The sequence below is a fragment of the Parasteatoda tepidariorum genome, chromosome 3 (genome assembly GCF_043381705.1).
Source record: "Parasteatoda tepidariorum isolate YZ-2023 chromosome 3, CAS_Ptep_4.0, whole genome shotgun sequence".
NCBI classification, from domain to species: Eukaryota; Metazoa; Arthropoda; class Arachnida; order Araneae; family Theridiidae; genus Parasteatoda; species Parasteatoda tepidariorum.
Window position 1 is genome coordinate 65,047,208 of NC_092206.1, and position 15,478 is coordinate 65,062,685.

At 28.3% G+C, this 15,478-nt stretch overlaps 1 protein-coding gene across 1 annotated transcript in view; it reads left to right on the forward strand.

Moving 5' to 3' along the window:
* Positions 1–13,397, forward strand: part of LOC122271205 (DNA mismatch repair protein Msh6) — a gene marked incomplete at its 5' end in the record, with an annotated part of 33,381 nt that extends 19,984 nt beyond the window's left edge. Inside the window, 4 exon segments of the mRNA XM_043051695.2 lie at positions 706–848; positions 5,139–5,207; positions 12,750–12,821; positions 13,152–13,397. Of these exon segments, the coding sequence (XP_042907629.2) occupies positions 706–848; positions 5,139–5,207; positions 12,750–12,821; positions 13,152–13,382 (515 nt within the window).
* Positions 13,398–15,478: the final 2,081 nt, after the last annotated feature.

The following is a 15,478-nucleotide window of genomic DNA, read 5'->3' on the forward strand; positions in this document are numbered from 1 at the left end:
AATTAAGTTAAAAAATTTTTTTGTTTCCGGCAATAGTTCAAATAAAAGATTGTTTTATCTCGTATAAAAAAAAGCAATATAGTATTATATAATATTTGTACATGTTCAAATTTTATATGGTTATATGGTTAAATTTTGATGGATAATTTTCATAGGATCTTTAAAATAAAATTTTTTGGAACTTAAATCAGGTCTTTATTTATAAGACTTCTCTTAATCTTCATACAATCTATAATTTAATTATTTTTATATTTAATCAGAAATTTTTTATTTGATCTAGTATCAAATTATTAAATAAAAAAATATTTGTTGCTTAACATTTAGACAACCCTACATAACTTACAATTTTAATTAAGTTGGATTTCAATAAGTAGAACAGCAAAGCTGAAATTTTATGCAGGGTGCATCGAAAAAAAGACAAAGTTATAACATTATAGTATAAAAGTTAACTTATTTCTTTTTAATTTGTGTGTTCTTTTTTTTGTCTATCATTTTAAATACAAAATATTTTATAATATATCTCATAGTTTGTTATTTTTTTTTGCTTTTTTATAATATTAAGCGAAATTCATTGATTACATGCTTACATTGATTACATGATCTAATCCATGTTTCATGGATTACAGTGTTTGATCGATTTTTATGTGTAGGGCTTTACCTCTACATTAATTTTTTAAAATCTTTTTTTATTGAATGCTCTTTTAGTGTCTCATCCTACAAAATATGATAGAGTAGTTAAGCGAGAAATCTGTCAAGTTACCTCTAAAGGCACCAGAACGCTGTCCTATGATGAATGGAGTAATAATATTGGATCAAGTGATAATTTTTTGCTGTCTATTTGTGAAAAGGTAATCTGGTTTTTATCAATACAATTTTTTTTTAAAAAAAAGGATAGCAGAATGTTTTTCAAAGATTAAAAAGGTAATTTTTTTGTTAATCTTTCAGGATTAGATAAAAAGCACAAAATTTTCAAAACAAGTTTTAAAGAAAAATGTGTTTCTACAATCTTGCGAAATCGGGCAATGTTGTAAAATTAAGCAGTTACACAGCCTTTCAAAAACATATTGCTCGAGTTCAATCCAAGTAATGAGAGTCTTTTTTTTAGTACTGTTAATAAGGCGAGCTAATTTGAAATTATTATGTATGAACCTTCAATAAAAACAAGTTAATCCAATAAAGCCTTGCACCTCTTGCCAATTTCAAGAGGAAAGGATCTTAACTCACTTAGATTATTAGCAGAAACATTTTTATATTCCAGTAAAAAGGTCAGTAACCCTTTTTTGTTGATTTTCATCAAAATGTGACAGATTAAAATTATTTTAGAAAATCCTCAATTATTTTCTGTAAAAGTATTTATCATTGAATCCTGACTACAGTCATGTCTTTTCATTTTAGAAGTTTTATTTAAAGTAATATCTTCAGCTGGGTTAAAGATTTGAATCAAACAAATTTTTATATGAACATAGCAATATAAAACTGAGTGTGGAGGGAACTTAAGTTTTTATTTAAGATACTGAAGTTTTGTTTTTGCATAAATTAGAATTATTTATATTGTTTAAACTATTACTTCAGATACCATTTATCCCTGTTTATAACCTCAATATTAACACTATTATTCAAGGTGTGTAGCATTTTTAAAAAGTGCTTAAAGGTGCTTATTTTTCGATTTTCTTTTTTTAGAAGCCCATAAAGGTGCTTATTTCATTGGATGTTTTTAAAAATTGCTTAATTTTCCCTTTTCCAGAATGAGATATTTTTTCATGTTGATTTTCGCTACAAATTATGCATAAAAACCTATTGTTTTCACAATTAATTCTATCCCAATCTATTTCGGTGTAGCGTATGAATATGCCATTAATTTTACATGTTTGATTAAATAATTTCACGTCCGCATGTGCGTACACTCAGTGGGAAGGATTTTTGCCCCCTCTTGTGCAACTCTGCTGCATTTTGCAAGAGATTCTCTGTTTCAGGCTTCATTTTCTGCCCTCTGAAATCAAATAGAAAGATCTCTCTAATTTTAGCTATTACGGGGAACAACTAAAAATTGTGAAATTTTTTTTCGCTAATAGTGATAGAAATTTTACTTCTCTTGTTGATTTCATCATTGGTGACATGTCATTGTCACTAGCAAGCTAATTGCCTTCTCGAGATATTCTATCAGTACCATAATCTTTAAACTTGACTTGAGGATACTTCACTAATTACGTATTTTCATGTGAACAGAACAGCCAAGAATCGGTAAGTTTCACCACCTCAAAATTTCCATCTCCCTTTTATTCATTAAATTTAAGAATTAATTGAAAATTTTTAGAGTAATATTATTACCGAGGGACCATCCACAAATTGCATAAAATCTTTGTAAACTTTTTATTGTGCTTTATTACTTTATTTTGCTTAATACTTTATATAAATTATTGTATTATAACTTTTAAAATTTTCATTACTCTCAAGTTGTTTTATGAAATAATAAAGGCCAGATTTTATAAAAGTATGAAGTGAGGTGCTTTTAATATTTTAAATGCAGCAAAAATTTTATGTTTAGTTATGTAAAAAAAATGCAGATTTGTCATCCAAAAAAAACTTTCATTCCTCTTTTAGTGATTTTATTATAAACAATTGAAATCAAAATTCAATTATCTCAGATATGTTAAATATTATGAATGTAGGGACCATTTTTTTTTTTCAAATGGCAGGCACTGAACTTTATTCTTCACCTAAGAAGATGCCGGAATTGTTACTCATTTTCCTTTACCCAGTGGGCACCTGTGAGCCAAAGGCACGGAGCAGAGCAACATTACCCATGCCACACTGCCACAAACCCGTTCATAGGGTGGGCCACATTCACACTTCACACACAACAGAGGACAACACAAGAGAGAAACATCCATGCCCAGAGTGGGATTCAAACCCACAGCCATTGGCTTCGCAGTCAGGCGCGCTAACCGCTCGGCCACCTGGCTCATGTTACTGCTCATACCCTGTTACTTCTGACAAAATGTTTAACTTCAATACTCATTGTATTTACATTTCATTTAATTCTTTACATTTTTTTTATAAATTCGGTATGATCAATAATCTTGTTAATGTTTTGCTGAATATGCTTTTATTAGTAACTTTTATTTAAATCTGAGAACTACATTTGATAACCTTTTTAAATAATAGTTAAATTAGTTATAATTTTGATAAATTATTTTTACATGAATTAATTACAGTCAACAGTGAACACGGTTTATAGTGAACTCCCAGATATAGCGTACGGAATGTTCGGTTCTGTGCCTTGCTATACACGGATAATGTTAATTTTTGTGGATATAGTGAAGCAGAAAAGTGAGGACGTTGGACATAATGAACTTTTTTCTGTCTTCAACTGATTTTTTTTGTAATAATTTTGAAATTTCTACTTAAAAAAAAAAAAAATTACATATACCGATTTTCAAAACTATCTATAGAGGGAAATGTAGCGATAAGTATTTTTTCTTGTTTGCTTCTTTTATCTCACTTTCCCAGCTCTAAAAAAGCGAAGCAGATGTTTCCAACCCAAGCAGACGATGCGTAAGGTGTCAATATGCATTTTCTGTCAGAGGGAATGAGCAATTATTCATTATTGGTCAAAGGGTTGGACACTAATATGTGTTGATAAAGCACTCATTTAGCCATCTTTTTGCTGTCAGCTCAGTTTAAAATCTCCTGCAAACATGTGTATCAAGTTTAACTATGGCGAGCAGTAAATGTAAAACGTTCTCCATTGATGATAAAATGGGCATAATCAGAAAAATTGAAAATGGATGCAATCAAATTGATATTTGCAGGGAATATGAACTATCCAAAATTGCAGTTTGTAACGTATGGAGGAATAGGCAATTCATAATTTCTGCTGATGAAAAAAATTTAGATGGCAAAAAAAAGTTGAGAAAAGCAGATCACAAGGATGTTGAAGAAGCATTACTGAATTGGTTCACCAATCAAAGTATTTGTACAAATCTCGATGAATTTGCTAAGCGATTTTATGAGACTACTTTTATGTGCTCGAATGGCAGGTTAGACTGGTTTAAAAAGCGGAATAACAGAAATTCAAGAAAAATTATCTGAGAGTCAGGGGGAAGTTTTTCCATATCTGATGTTGAAGATTGCTCATCAGCTAAAGATTACTAATTTTTTTTTTGTACGCAAGACAAAGAGTAATGAAAAATAAAACATTTTTTGCTACTACATAATATTTTTAAGTCATTTACTTGAATAATGTGTAATAAAAGGGAGGAGTCTGGGAACCATTCGTTAGCCTGCGTAACGGTTATAGTGAACAGAAATTTCGGTCCCTTGAAGGTTCACTATAGCGGGGTTTGACTATATTAATTTAAAAATAGAATGCGCTACTTAATATTGAATAGCTTTCACTTCAGTCACAGACTAAAAAATAAAGAGAATCAAATCAGCATGCCACGTCTTTATGCTTTATTGATAGCCAATGATGGAAGAGATAATAAGAATTGTTTTCTCTTCCACCTTCCAACCTTAATGAATGACGGGAATTTCCCCTTCTTCCTTGAATCGTTCTAGTTCAAAATGGCGGAGAGAGAGCAATTAATGTTTTTATAACTGTCAAATTTTCTTTCGTTTTCTATATTTTAAGCAATAATTATTTTTTTCTAATATTTTGTTTTTAATCGATTAGATATCATTCTAATACTAAAACATTATTGCCCAAAAAATAATGTTTATTTATTTTTTGCTTCTTAGATTCAGATCGTTTATTAGATAGTTTTAAGCTTTGTTTATCTTGGGGGTCTATTATACGGAAAAATCTAATATCCAGACTTCCGGAAGTCCCACCTATTCCGGATACGCAACTTTCCACGGTATATGGAATTGCGTGCATATTGTTTCTGTAATGTTGCTTTTTTTAAACACCAGTATTCATTTTTTTAATGTATTTAATGATGTTTGTTCATAAAAGCAAAACTTCATTAATTACAAATCAGTTATCTTTTTAATTTTTCCTGTTTTAGTAAAAATTATAATTTTTGAAATGACAGGATTTTTCTATAATTTTATAATTGAATTGAATAAGAAACTAAAATTTTCCTCAGTTTTTTTTCCTTACTAATTGGAGTAATTGGTATTATATCTATATTTAGCATAGTGATCAAGATACAAGCACAGAATATGGTATTTGCTTTGTTGATACTACCATTGGAAAGTTTACGGTAAGAAAACTATTTTATTTGAATTTTTTTTCTCTAAATACTTTATCGTAGTTCAAATGTATACTTTGTTGCGAACATATTATGGTATGCATTTGTGTGTTTTATCAAAAGTGTAACTATCTAAAGTATTTTAAAATTTTTAATTGTTAGGAAATTTTGTTAAGATCTTTTCTTTTAGCTAAAGTAAGAGTTATGATGGTAAAATTAAGCATAGCTATTGAATAAGCAGGTATTAAATGCAACAATTTCTTTAGCAGACACCTAAACAACTAATTTCTAGAACTATGAAACTTTCTTTGCCCCACAGAAAATGGTCAATTCTTTGTGTTATCTAAAAACTTACAAAAGATTATTTTTTAAGTGCTGTAAGAAGGTTCCATTTCAAACAAATAAATATGAAACTCTGTGAGATATTTTAAAAATCCCTATTAAGCTTTTTTTCTAGGCCACACTTCTATTATTTTTATAACGTACCTTTAAAAATGTTTGAACTCAATTCAAATAAAACTAATTTAGTTTTGAATCAAGTTCTTTCGAGGGTCTTATCCTAGAGGCATAGCTGCCAACTCTTCAGCACTTTTGCGAATGCTTTCTGAATTTTGCACCTTTCTGCTTAAGGAATAATATTTTCCGCATTCTGGAAATCCGTATTATGATTACTTAAATGTGTGTCATATCCAGGGTGCGTACAGACTCCTTATACTCCTTAGAAACTCCTTGGAAATAAAAAAGTCTCCAAGGAGTACTTGGAACTACTTAGGTTTCCAAATTAGTCCTTAGAAACTCCTTAGATTATTGCTTTGCATAGATGAACTTACTAAGTCTGCTGATGAATTTGCTGTCCAAGCTGGGAAACTAAATGGTATGCAGTGGTGCAAGTGCTGTGCCGATCCGAGCCAATTGTGGAAACCTGCTCCTACATGCTCCAAATTGAAGGAGTTGGCTTAAATTGCTCCAAAAAGGATATTTTCCCCTGGGTATCGTGAAGTCACAATTTTGCAGCAACCAAGCTACTGCCATGTGGGTTTCTCTGGATTTAGTGGTAAGGATTCTTGCACTTTCATGTGCACTCTGCTTTATTTTGCAAGATATTCTCAATTTCAGGCTTCATTTTCCACTCTCTGAAATGGAACCGAAACTTCTCTCAAATTTTCGGGGACCAACTAAACATTGCCAAATTTTAATAGCAAGAGAAAATTTTATTTCTCTTGTTAATTTCGTAGTTATTAAAGTGCTATCAACTTCGTCAATGGCTAGCTAATGGCCTTCTTGCGCTATTCTATTTATAGATTAGTACCATGATCTTTGAATTAATTTGTGGGACCATTCACTAAGTATATATTTTCATATTGATCCTCAGAGCAGTCAAGAACCACAAAGCTTCATAACCTCAAAATTTCCATCTCCCCTTTATTCATTTAATTTAATGAAGATGGAAATTAATTAAGTTTCTTAAACATATTTTTTTTATCTGAGGGACCATCCACTGATTGCATATTGTATTCAAACATTGGTTTTTTTTAAATAGTATTTTTTTGTTTTTTACTTATTGCATTTTATTATTGTATTATTACTTTCGAAAAATTTTCGGTGCTCTTAATTTGTTCAAGGAAAAAACTTAATAATATTTAGAGGCAAGCATGAAGAGCATGGGGCTTTCAATATTTTTAATGCAGCAAAAAACATTATGTTTTTCAGATTTGTGATTCAAAAATACTTTAATTCATCTCTTAATGATTTAAAAATGATCTTTAATTTAAAACAATTAATGTAAAAAATTTTAATTATCACAGATTTGTGAAATATTATGAGTGTAGGGACAATTCAATAATTTACTTCTGGCAATTTTTTTAGCTTCAATACTCATTGAATTAGCATTTATAAATTATTTAATTTTTTTTAATCATTTCATTAATGAAATACTGTACTAGGTAGCCAATTTTAATAAAAATTTATTAGGGACCATTCACTAATTTACATTTGTAATAAAAAATTATTTAAGTTTTCTTAATTTGCTTAATTCTTTACCTATTTTTATGAATTCAGTATGATCAATATTAATCTTGTTAATGTTTTGTTGAATATGCTATTGCCAATAACATTTATTAAAATTATAAAGAAATACACTCGATAACTTTAAATAATAGTTAAATTAATTAGTCTTGAATTACCTTTTCAGAACTAAGTAAAGTAATTATTAATTTAGAAAATAGTATGAGCCACGCAATATTGAATTTATTTAAATTGCTTCTGCCAAAAGCTCTTTTCTTTTTTCTTTTTTTTTAAGAAATATTTTGGCTACATTAAATTAATTTTTAGGTCTTTTCAAACTGAGACACCATTGATTCACTTGCTGTATGATGAAATGGTGTCTCTAGTTAAGGCATTGTTGGGGCGTTTTTTAAAGACTTAAAATCATTGGATGTAGAAAACACAGATATTTGGCAATCAAATTTAATAGATGTTGGACTAGATAGCACAAATGTGATATCATTATCTTCTTCTTCAAAAAAAAAAAAATATACGTATTTAGGTGCCAGATCTATGGCATGTGCAAAAAAGTTATTAAAAGCATTGCCTCTTGAAAATAGGTTACTGTTCCATCTTAAAATGTTGCATCCTGTAGTGAGAATGGAAGACACTTCTATTAAGGCATCTTTGTTACTAGATGAATGGACAAGGTTACATAGAAAACCAGAAGGTTATTCTTCTGACTGAAATGAATATGCACCAATTGATATGTTTGAAAAAACTATTTTGTTAAGAAAGAAAATTTGAGAAATATCAAATATCCTCTTTTAGCAAAGCTTTTTAAATCTCTTTTGTGCATACCACATGGGAATGCCGATGTTGAAAGAAGTTTTAGTGTGAACAAAAAGCTACTTGACAATAGGGCAAGTTTAAATTCTCATAGTATTAATGGTTTGAGACAAGTGGTGTCACATATCAACAAAATAAGGGGTTTAAATAACTTTAAAGTTGACGAAGATATTATTAAAGTGGCTTGTGCAGCATTTAAAAATTATTCTGCTCGATTAGAGGTTGAGAAAAAAGAGAGTGAAAAGAATGTGAAAACACTGAAACTGAGGAATGCAGATTGAAAGCTGCTGAAATTGATTTGCAAAAAAAAATTGAAGGCTTCTCAGGATCTCTTAGCCACTGCTGAAAAAAATATTAAAGATGGGTTAAATAATAAAGACATGTCGATTATAGAAAGTGAACAGATCCTCTTATCTGAGGAAAAGTCGAGGATAGCAGAATATTTAACATCATTGGAAGATACCAAATAGAAACTTAATTTTTTAATGCAGGGACCTTCATAATGAAAAAAATAAGACATGTTATTAATGAACAAAATTGAAAATTCTTGTTATTAAATTCTTGTTTTAATTCTTTTTATTATATATGCTCCAAATATTCGTTGCGCTGCTCAAAAAATAGCTTTTTTGTTTCTCCAAAGTCACATTTAGGCACTTGCACCACTGGATATGACTTAGCTGTCAAAAGCTAGCAGTTTAAGAAAACTTTTAAGAGAATAAAAATTGAATTGCAAGAGTTAGAAGAAGAAAAATAACAGCAAATAATTTTACATGTTACAAGCAAACTTAATTAATAATTTGCTGTGATTTTTTTTTTGGGTATAAAATGCCTTAGATTTTCTTGTGTATTCAAATTTAAAAATATAAGATTGGTAGGTTTTTACGTCAATCCTTAACATCTGTACTTTAAGAAGATTTATTAAAATATTTGAAATTGGAAAATGTATTTATGTGTCAAAGTGATAACTTAATTTATTTTTCTTGATGAAACTTAATTTATTTTTCTTGATGAAGTTTGACAAAATCAAAATTTATTTCAAAAGGGATAGAAATTAAATTCAAAATATACATTTTTGCAAGTTCCTTATAATAACTGCTTTTTCATTTTTTTAAAAAAACTATCTTTTACACAAAGTTTTTAAATTTTTGATAAGTCCTTAAAATTTTGGACTCCTTGGATACTCCTTGGATTTCTTCTTCTGATCTGTGTATGAACCCTGGTCATATCATTAAAAATAAAAATTTGGGATTTTTAAGTTGTGCGCAAGTAACAAATCTGTCTAGTCAGTAAAAGAATTGACAAGACTATGCGTGGATTTACAAGAAAGTCAGCTCGGATGCAAGAAACTCTTTTTTTTTCTTCTTTTTTGCATTATAAAATTGTTTTTATGAGAAATTTGTGCATTGTCTGAACCAATTTCAAAATGTGCGAATATCCTGTATTTTTGGAAAACATTTTTATTACAATTTTAATTTGTTCCATGTACATTGCAAGGAAATCATAAAATTGTGGCACACAATTTAATTATTGTTTGGTTATCAATTTATTTAATTATCAATTTGTTTAATTATTGATTAATTATCAGTATGCACCTGTTTTTGGGCATTTCGATTAGGGCCAATTTCACAACATCCTAGAACAGAATCAAATATTGAAACCCTATGAAATTATAATTTTTTTAGTATTGCATACAATATTTTAAGGGGAAAAAATAATGCACACCTATACCAAATCTAAGCACCAGTACGCACAGTTTTGTCACCAGTACACACTTGTTTTTTGCTGAAACAATGCAGATCAATAACGAATCAGCCCCTAGGCATCAGTTTTATTATCAGTATCCACACTGTTAAATAGTATGCCAAACAAATATTTCTTGGACAGTATCACTTAACCTTAAAAAATCATCAGTGTATGTTAAATTACAAATATTAAAAAACAAACAAAAATACTGCAGATACATATCAAATAACTTCTCCCTGGAAATATTTCTGTTACCGCTCGGCATAAAATTATAAAACAAGATAAGAAAATATTTAAAAATATAAATACATAAAAACTTATCATAAAATCACATATTTTCAGAAAACTTAACTTGCAACTCCCGAAATCTTGCCTCCATACTCATAAATTACTCAAATCAACACAACAGAAATACCAATCTTTACATCAACATGTTTAAACTTAAGCATTCAGTATGCACAAGAACCAAAAACTTACATCACAAAAAAATTCATTCCTAAAGCGAATTTCTAATAACTTAAATTCAGCAGAAAATATTACACATCTAGTTGATACTCTAATAAATCTTTCTTTATGTCACCAATCAACTCTTTCCCGTATGCACAATATAAATCTGTCATTACATTATCCCAATTTCAGTAACATCATCATCTATTTCAATGATTGTCATCTGCAGCTTCCTGTTCACAATTTCTCCAACCTACTTTACGATATGTAATCAGATAATCATTGGTTATTATTTAACTTGGTAATAAAAAAAATTTCAAATATGGGTATGTAATGATAACAAAGCTGTATCTATTGTTTAATTACTATATATTGTTGCAATTAAAAAGTCTTAAAACACAGATATAAATTCATTAAATAAAAATTTTTTTTATTTGAAACCCAAAAATGTGTTTAAAAGTTTTATTATCCCTTGGAATGAAATTCAATGGGCTGATTTTCCTATTGATACAAGTGCCAAAAAATACCTGCTGGCAGCACACAAGAAGCATCATAAAGGCAGTGACTATAACTATTAATTATGATTGCTCCCATGACTATTAAAGATATGACTGGTAGCCAACCTCTGTATGTTTTTTTTTATTTTTAATTTGCAAGCAAAAAATCAATTTAATGCCTTGGCGATTGTAATTGAGGCAACAAATTAAGATACAAATATATCCTGCGGGAATTTTCTCATTCCTTTTTTAATCTTCTTGAAAAAATTTGTACGTGCTTGTTCTGTTCTCTGATCTTCTTTCAGCATGAACGCCACCTGAAAAAGACCATATTTGGTGTTTATTTTTTAGTTATTTATAAATATTTACTAAGGAATTTAAATAATGAAATATCAAAAACTTGTAATATCAGTCAATATTTTAAATTTTAAACATTCTGAAATCATTTCAGTAAAATGTAATGGTTTCAAGTAAGCTTAAAGTAGCCGTTTATTAATTCTGTAATTATTTTTACATGGCAAATTTGTCCACATACAATTATTTTTTATTTTGATCATTGTTGTAGAAAAATCCTGTAACATGTAAATAACGAATTTAGCGTTATTGTACTGGTATATTCTGAACTAACTACAGTACTTATTATTTAATGTTAGATATCACTTTTTAACATAAAAATAAACTACTATGCGTAAAATACGCATTGCCCTAATGAACACTATTCATAATATTCATTAACTTAATTAGAAACATGATCATTAAATTAGTACCAAATATTTTAATTAATGAGTCAAAAATATTGAATACTCAAAATAATTTTATAACTGAGGAAAAAACTGAATCTATGATACTTATTAAATGTTTTATTTAACTATGTATTATTGAAAGTTTTTAGTTTTATAAAAATAAATACTAAATTATAAATACCTTTGCAGCGACTAAGATTAAGCAAATTGTTTAAATTGGGGCACCTGTGAACCTAAGTCACGGAGGCGAGCAACATTACCCATGCCTCACTGCCGCAGACGCCCGTTTTATAAGGTGGGCCACGTTCACACATCACACAATAGAGAACAACTCACAGAGAGAAACATCCATGCCCAGAGCAGGATTCGAACACGCAGCCACTGGCTTTGCAATCAGGCACAATCACCACTCGACCATCTGGCCGACTCTTAATTATTATAAATATACATAAAGATTTGAACCTCATAAATTTAATAATTTATTTGTTCTATATTTTAAATGATTTCTTCTGCAATTTTAAAAATTGGGGTTGACAGGTATGCAAATTAAGGTAAACAACGTTAAAGAGCACAAAAATAAATTTAGGTATGCAAATGTTTTACGTACATGATCATTATAAAGTCAAATAAATACATCATTGTATAGCATTCTGTGTTTTCTACCTCCCATTTCAAATACAATAATAAAACTGGTGTGAGTTAAGTCTTGTGTGATGAAATGAAAAACACCATAAAATGATATTGTGATATGGGGAAATGGGATCAGACTTTTGAATTTAATCAAGGATATAGAGTGATTGCATTTTATTAACATGAGGAATTTATATGGAATATTTTTTGTTCGCAGCATTTTATAAAGTTTACTTTTTATTCTAAACTGGAGAACATTTACTCAAGATTAAGTTTCAGATTACCTTAAAATTCTTACTGTATAATTATTATAAATTTAAATGTTTTTAGGTAAGTCAGCAGGTTCTTATGCATATACATAAAGTAGCATTCATTGTTTTTACCCTTTCAATATATCTATGAAGCTTATTGATAATTTTTTACTGCAATTCACCATCTTTTTTTCTTTTTGTGACTTTACTATAAGTTAAGCATAATGCATTTTTCTTTATTAACAATTGATGAAATAAAATTCTTTCCAAAGCTGAAATATTGTTTGTCTTTAAACGTAGGAAACGTGTCTTTAAACGTTTATGGGAAAATTTTACATAAAAACAATCTAATTATAAGTTGTTTTTTCCATTTACATTATTGGTTGTACTCAATAAGTTATTCTTTTTTAGCTGGGTCAATTTACTGATGACAGGCATCAATCCAGATTATTATCTTTCATCGCTTTGTTTCCCCCTGTGGAGGTATGTATATTGAAAATTTAGATATGCTTTAAAGAAAATGACCAGTTTTTAGAAAATAAGTTTTAGCAATTTTTTTTAACGCACAATTTTTGTTACATAAAAATCTTACCACAATATTGCACAGCAAATTTTTTTTCAAGTATAGAATTTATGTACCAGGAAATAATATTTATCTAATAACATATTTATCTGCACTATATATTTCAATTGGTTTTAACTCTATATTTTTATCTTAGTGTATCTTTCAATTCTATTATTCTGCATGTTTTTTGTTTCTCTAAATATATTTGTTGAGAAAAGTTGTGTGGTTAAACAGATATTCTTTTTTAGATTGTGTATGAAAAATCTACAGTGTCGCAAAAAACTCTAAAACTATTTGATTCCAATTTGATTGGTGTGTCCAAGCATGCGTTGAACTTGTTTTGGGATGGTCAAAAAACACTTAAGTTTATGGCTGATAGTGGTTATTACAATGGGGAGGATGGAAACCTTCAGTGGCCTGAAACAATTTTACAAATATTAGAGAAAGGTCTGTATTTATGGACAATACTTCTAATTTAATTTGATTAATACTTCTTATTCAATACTTTTTTTTTTATATATTATTGAAATTTAATTTGTCAACTTTTCAAATCTAAATTTAAGTTGCCTAAGATTTATATTCTTTATCTGATTATGAGTCATTTTTGTTCATTTAAAAGTTTTTATTTTATTTTGAAAGTCTTTTAATATAAGTTGAAGGCCGGGATGAGAATCCCTCGCTTTTCAAGATTTTTGTAGGATTTTATCCATTTTCCACTATTATGTGGTCAAAAATGTAAATATTTTGGTCACAAAGTTTTGCATTTATGTTGACATTTTATTACAACACAGCAAAAATGGCTTATTTTTTCTCTTGTTTTGCAAAAAAAAAAAAAAAAAACTTGGTTTCAGAAGGCTCAAAACTCCTACATTATGTGCAAAACTCTCCCGAATTTGAGATAAAATCGTCACAACTCGAACCAGGGCCGGATTAAGACCTCTTGAGGCCCTAAGCACTGAAAATATTTTGTTGCCCCCCTCTAACAATTAAAGATACATCTGCTATTAAGTCACGAGTTTATTCTAAATATAAAATCAGAATTTTTTTTAAAAGAAAATATTTATTCAAATAAAAAAATTAAAATATGATCAATTGAAAACTTTTCAATTAATATAAAGAAAAACTTCTGTTTGTGCACTTATACCATGTGCAAAAAAGCAAACACTTTGAATGACTTATCGAAAGTTTGAACTTCTATATACTAAGACTCAAAATACTTCAGAAAAACAGACACATCTTTTTCTAAAAAAAGCATAACTTTTTTTTTTAAATGGTTCGAATTCTTGACTCTCGAAATATATAGCCACACCACGAGAATTTTTTTAAACGAACTAAAAAATTTTAGCGCACAATAATAAAATTCATTTTCCTAAAAATAGTTCCTTGTCAAAAATAATTTTTAAGAAGCATTAATTATTTTATATTATTTTATTTAAGAGAATAGACGAAAGAACTTTAAATTGAAAATTTAACAAATGTCATTTTAAATGACAAAATACAAAATTTAATGTGTATTAAATCAGTCAAATACAACTGAATTATTCCATTTTAAAAAAGTTATATTTTTAACATTTAATTTCTCAACAACTATGCGACAGATTTCGTTCAAATTTTGTATTTTACCATTTACATTTATGTTCTTTAAAATTATATAAAAATTTGTATATTCTTAAATTGAAAATTTTTCCGACAATTAATAATAAATAATTTTTAAAAAAAACTATTTTTGTCGGGAAAATATTTTTATGTAAATGAATTTTATTATTAGGTATAAAATTTTTTCAATTCGTTTCAAAAGTTCTCGAGACATTGCGAAATGCATGAAAACTGAAATTAAATAATGGAGCCCAAACTTTTAACCTAAAAAAAACTTTTGGGACCTTAATTTCTTTATTGCGAATATCATCCATATTTTGAGGGACAAATATCCAAATTTAACAACAACATACATATAGATATATATATAGGTAGAGGAAGCACGTTTGCCTGACTTAAAAAAATATCTTCTGCACCATCTAATTAGCATATTTTAAGATTGGCCCTTAAACCATTTAGATTGAGATCTAGAACCTAAGTTAAAATCCGATCACTAAATCAAGAGTTATTCAGGTTTTTTACTTTTTTTATTTTACGCACTGTATATAATACAACATACTTTTACAAATAATAATGCTTTTCATCATTTCTTTTTCTTTATTAAACCTAATATATTAATAATGATTGGAAGAGAAATGAGGGGAAAAAAATTGTGACGAGTAAATTTATAAATGCAACAATTATCATAAATGATCCTATAAAATCTGGATTAAAAATCATAAATGAACTTATTTCATAATAACAACTCACTCTAGATTGCATCTGTGGAAAACAAAACTAATTACCTAATAAAATTATTACTATTTTGTTTAATATTTTGGACATTCTCTTAATTAGGTAGCCTGTCAAAGGTACAGAAGAGTTTAGGAGCAATAAATAACTAACAATTAAATCTTAATTTGACTAGTAAAAAAATGACTTTTTAGAAAAAATGATAGAAATCACTTAAAACTACTCCATTAAACCTGTACATAAAAAT